General features: G+C 57.3%; 1 protein-coding gene across 1 annotated transcript in view; it reads right to left on the bottom strand.

Moving 5' to 3' along the window:
- Positions 1-4414, bottom strand: part of LOC114072174 (non-receptor tyrosine-protein kinase TYK2-like) — a 10556-nt gene extending 6142 nt beyond the window's left edge. The window contains exons 1-6 of the mRNA XM_027910096.1: positions 4390-4414; positions 3036-3230; positions 2044-2167; positions 1252-1396; positions 596-759; positions 12-129 (exon numbers count right to left, since the gene is read on the bottom strand). Coding sequence (XP_027765897.1) covers positions 12-129; positions 596-759; positions 1252-1396; positions 2044-2167; positions 3036-3222 — 738 coding nt within the window. The 5' untranslated portion in view covers positions 3223-3230; positions 4390-4414. The remainder of the gene's footprint in view (positions 1-11; positions 130-595; positions 760-1251; positions 1397-2043; positions 2168-3035; positions 3231-4389) is intronic.
- Positions 4415-4591: the final 177 nt, after the last annotated feature.

The following is a 4591-nucleotide window of genomic DNA, read 5'->3' as shown; positions in this document are numbered from 1 at the left end:
CCGGCGCCCACCGTGCCGCGCTGGAAGCGCCGCAGGAAGCGGCGGAAGACGCGGCGGAGCCGCAGCCGCGTCACCGGGCCCTGCCCGCGCAGCTGCCGCTGGAAGGAGCGCGGGAGGCACTCCTTGAAGCTGCTCCAGGCAGGGGGAAGAACGGGGAACGAGCCGTTTGGGATGAGCTTTGTTGGGACTCGGCCCCCCCGTGGGGGGTCCAGAGCGTTTCCCAATGTTCCCATCCCAATCCCGAGCACAATTCCAGTCCGTTCCTGTCCCAATCCCACACAGCATTCCCATCCATTCCCATCCCAATCCCACACAACATCCCACTCCATTCCCATCCCAATCCCACACAACATCCCACTCCATTCCCATCCCAATCCCACACAGCATTCCCATCCATTCCCATCCCAATCCCACACAGCATCCCGGTCCATTCCCATCCCAATCCTGAGCAGAATTCCCATCCCATCCCTAATTTTTGCTGCCGGGCTTTTCCCGGGGCTCCCCGGGGCATCCCAAATTCCGACCCCGCAGGCGCTTCCCGTGAGGAAAAAGGGCGGGAAAAAACCCTTTGGAAAAGCAGGAATTGCCATCCCACCTGTGCTTCCGGGCCACTTCCTCCAGGGAAATGCCCTTGGTGACGGCGATGTGGGACAGGTGAAGGACGGCCATTCCCAAACTCTCGTTCTTGAACCTCTGGATTTCGGGCTCGCTCCGCAGATCCTTCAGGGAGGCCACGTCGTGGATGAACTCGAACTTGCCCTGGGGAAAAACGGGATAATTGGAGGGAGGGGGGGAAAAAAAAAACGACACATCCCTGAGCTGATTTCCCACTCAGGGATTTTCCGTTAATTCTCTCCTTTATCCAGTTAAATTAATTTAATTATTAAGATAATTTCCCTTTCGCATCCCTTTAAAATTAAAGGTGGGACAAACACGAGTTAAAAAAAAAGGTAATTTTAAATTTCACTAAAACCCAACTCGAGTTAAAACCCCTTTCCAAATTATTCCTAAATAAAGAATTCCGGAATCCCGCCCAGCGAGGCTTCCAGCAGGGATAAAACCTCCCCAAAGGGAAAACTGGGGGGGTGTTTATCCTTTAAAGAAACACCTGGAGGTGAAAAACTGTGAATCCTGGCAACAGAACTGAGCCAAATCCGGAGGGATTTACGGGAATTCATCCCAGTTTTCCCAAACCCCTCTGGATTTAAGGGAGTCCATCCCGTTTTTTTTTCCCAGATCCAGCCCCGTTACCTGCTCAAACAGGTACTCAAAGGAGGATTTGTCCAGCAAAGCTCCCCTGGGGTTTTTTTCCTCCAGGGAATCCCCGGGACGAGGCACATTCCGATAAACCGCCGGCTCCTGCTCGTTCATCCCGTGCCAGTTCCGGAAATAATACCTGGAATGGGAAGGGGAGGAGGGGGAGAGGGGCAGGGGCTGGGTCAGCAGGAACAACCCGAGCGGCCACATCCCTGAAGGATGTTCTGGGGAGGAAACTCTGGGATTGGTGGCTCCAAAATTCCCAAGGAATACAAATATCTACTGAAAGCTTCCCCAGGGTCACTCCAGAGCCCTCGGATGTTCCCTGCTGGTCCCCAAAAACCTTTGGATGGGACGCTGGGAGGCGGGAGAACGAACCAGGAGCCCCAGGGAGAAACGCTGGGAATAAGGAGAGGGATTTTTCCGTGCTGGAGGAGAGCCAGGGGCTCCAAACCCACAACATTCCCCACCCGGAGCAGCCCTGCCGGCTTTTCCCAAGGCTGTTCCCTCATTTTTCACCCCCTACAAATGGGATTTGGGCCAGCCCTGAGCAGATTTCCAAGGCTCCAAATGCAGAACCAGATCTGGGATTGGGGATTTGGGATTTGGAGCAGCCCTGGACGTGGATAAGCTTGGAAAAAACCACAAAGAGGTGGGAAAACCCAGCCCAGGCAGTCCTTTCAGCACAGCCCCACGGCAAAAAAACTGGGAATAGGTGGGCAGGGCTGAGCTCTGGAAAATTCCCAAGGGGACGGGAGGGAGGGAGGGAGGGAAGAGGCCCCTCACCTCATCCTGAAGATCAGGTGGACGTTGGTGTCTTTTCCCACCTGGAATTGGTGGTTGGGGGGGAGCCACAGCCGGGCCTGGGGGTCGTAGAGGGCGAAGAGGCTGAAACAGAGCGGGCTGATTCCTGCCAGGACACAATTCCAGGGAATTCACCAACAGCACCCCTTTCCTAACCCCCTTTTCCCCCTTTTCCCCTCCCGGCAGCACAAATCCGGACGGTTCTCCACGCCCTCGGAATTCCGGCGGCGCTCCGGAACGGCTCAATCCCAAAATTCAGGCTGGGATTTATGGGGGTCCCAGAGCCATTCCCAGTTGGAATTCAGTCTGTCCCCCAATCCCTGGGAGGTTTTCATCCCTCAGGGGGAAGGCTGAACGGGAAAATCGCGTTTCCCGTGGGAATTCGGCGCAGCTGGAGCGGGGATTTATCGGGAATAAACCCCCCTGAGCTTTGGGTTCTCGGCCTTGAGGGGGGGAAAACACCGGGATTCAGCATTCCCTGGGAATCAGAACACCCGGAATCCCTCAGCCCCAGGGTGGAAAACACCAGGATTCAGTATTCCCTGGGAATCAGAACACCGGGAATTCCTCAGCCCCAGGGTGGAAAACACCGGGATTCAGCATTCCCTGGGAATCAGAACACCCGGAATCCCTCAGCCCCGGGGTGGAAAACACCGGGATTCAGCATTCCCTGGGAATCAGAACACCGGGAATTCCTCAGCCCCGGGGTGGAATCTGGTTGGGATTGGGCGTTTCCCCAGGAACTGGGAAACTGGGAATTTCTCCGCCCTGGGATGGGATCTGGTCGGGATTTAGCGTTCCCTGGGGATCGGGAAACCGGGAATTCCTCAGCCCTGGCTTGGCCGGGATTTGGCGCTTCCCGGGGAACCGGGAATTCCTTAGGCCTGGGAGTGGAAGCCGGTTGGGATTCAGCATTCCCCGGAAATCAGAAAGGCGGGAACTCCGCGTGGGAATCCGTGCCGGGCGGCGCTCACCGATGGCGCGGGCGAGGTCGATGCAGATTTCCTCGGCGCTCAGGGATCCCTGGGAATACACCCGGCAGCGTTCCCGCTCCTGCTGCCCGTCCCAGTGCAGGAACACCTTGAGGCCGGGCCCGGCCGGGAAGGAACAGCCCTCGGCATCTCCCGGGCTCCGCTTCATCCCCCGCCGGCACAGGGACATGGCCGCGCCTTCCGGGGGGGAAAAAAACGGGATAATCCATCGGGAAAGGGACAGGGAGAGACTCCCAGATGGGGAGAGCCCACCGGGCCATCCCAGTCCCTCACTGGGATGGGAGGGAGAGAATTCGGGATCAGCGGGAATGTCGGATCCCGCCCGGTTTGTCGATGATGATGGAAAAAGGACGGACGGGTTGGGAAAGGAAAGAACCCGTGGAGCAGATTCCAGAGGGGGCTTTTTGGGAGGGGGAAGAAGGGTGGGTGTTTGGACTCGTTTCAGGGATGGATTTTGGAGCCGCTTGCGGGTGGGTTTGGGTTCATTCCCAGGTGGATTTTGAGCCGTTTCTGGGTGGATTCTGGACCACCTTCAGGTTGGAATTTTGGCCCATTTCGGGATGGAGTTTGGAGCCGTTTTGGGATGGATTTGGAGCCGTTTTGGGATGGAGTTTGGACCTGTTTTAAGGCGGATTTTTGACCCCTTTCTGGGACAGATTTTGGACCTGTTTCAGGTTGGAATTTTGATCCCTTCCAGGATGGATTTTCCAGGTGGGTTTTGGCCCATTTCCAGACGGATTTTGACCCATTTCAGGGTGGATTTGGGGGGCTTTCACCCCTTTCGGGGTCTCAGGATGGATTTTGACCCATTTTGAGATGAACATGGATTGATTTTGGGGATGGAATTTTGGACCCGTTTCTTACGGAATTCTGACCAATCACAGGACGGATTTTGAGTCATTTCAGGACAGATTTTTGACCCGTTCTGGGGTGAATTTTGGACCCACTTTGGGGTGGATTTTGACCCGTTCTGGGGTGAATTTTGGACCCACTTTGGGGTGGATTTTGACCCGTTTTGGGGTGAATTTTGACCCGCTTCCAGGTGAATTTTTGGACCCGTTTTAGGCTGAATTTTTCCACCTGTTTCACGGTGGGGCTTGACCCGTTTTGGGACGAATTTTAACCCATTTTTGGGGAGTGGAGTCCAGCCCGTTTCAGGTTCTCCGATGGGGTTTCCTCCCAGCCCTCCCCCCCCCTCCGAATTCCTCTTCACCCCCCGTTGGTACCGACCCTGTCCCCTCATGTCCCCCCTGTCCCCCCCTGTCCCTCCATGTCCCCTCCATCCCCCCCGTCCCCCCCAATGGTACCGACCCCCCCCTTTCCCCCCGGTTGGTACCGGCCCCGGCCCGGCCGCCGCTCCGTCCCCCCTCGCCCCGCAGCGCCGCCGCCTCCCATTGGCCGCCAGAGACGCGCGCTGCCATTGGTCCGCGCAGCGCCGCGAGGCCACGCCCCACCCGGAAAACAGAACCCGATTGGCTGCGGGGAGGAAAAGGGGCGGGGACTCGGAGGGCGAAGCCTCAGGGGGAACGGGGCGGTGC

The sequence above is a fragment of the Empidonax traillii genome, unplaced genomic scaffold, assembly GCF_003031625.1.
Source record: "Empidonax traillii isolate 1590-97213 ecotype Southwest subspecies unplaced genomic scaffold, ASM303162v1 scaffold2728:size18861, whole genome shotgun sequence".
Classification (NCBI taxonomy): Eukaryota; Metazoa; Chordata; class Aves; order Passeriformes; family Tyrannidae; genus Empidonax; species Empidonax traillii.
The sequence above is the reverse complement of the archived record's forward strand: the minus strand, read 5'-3'. Positions and strand labels throughout refer to the sequence as shown.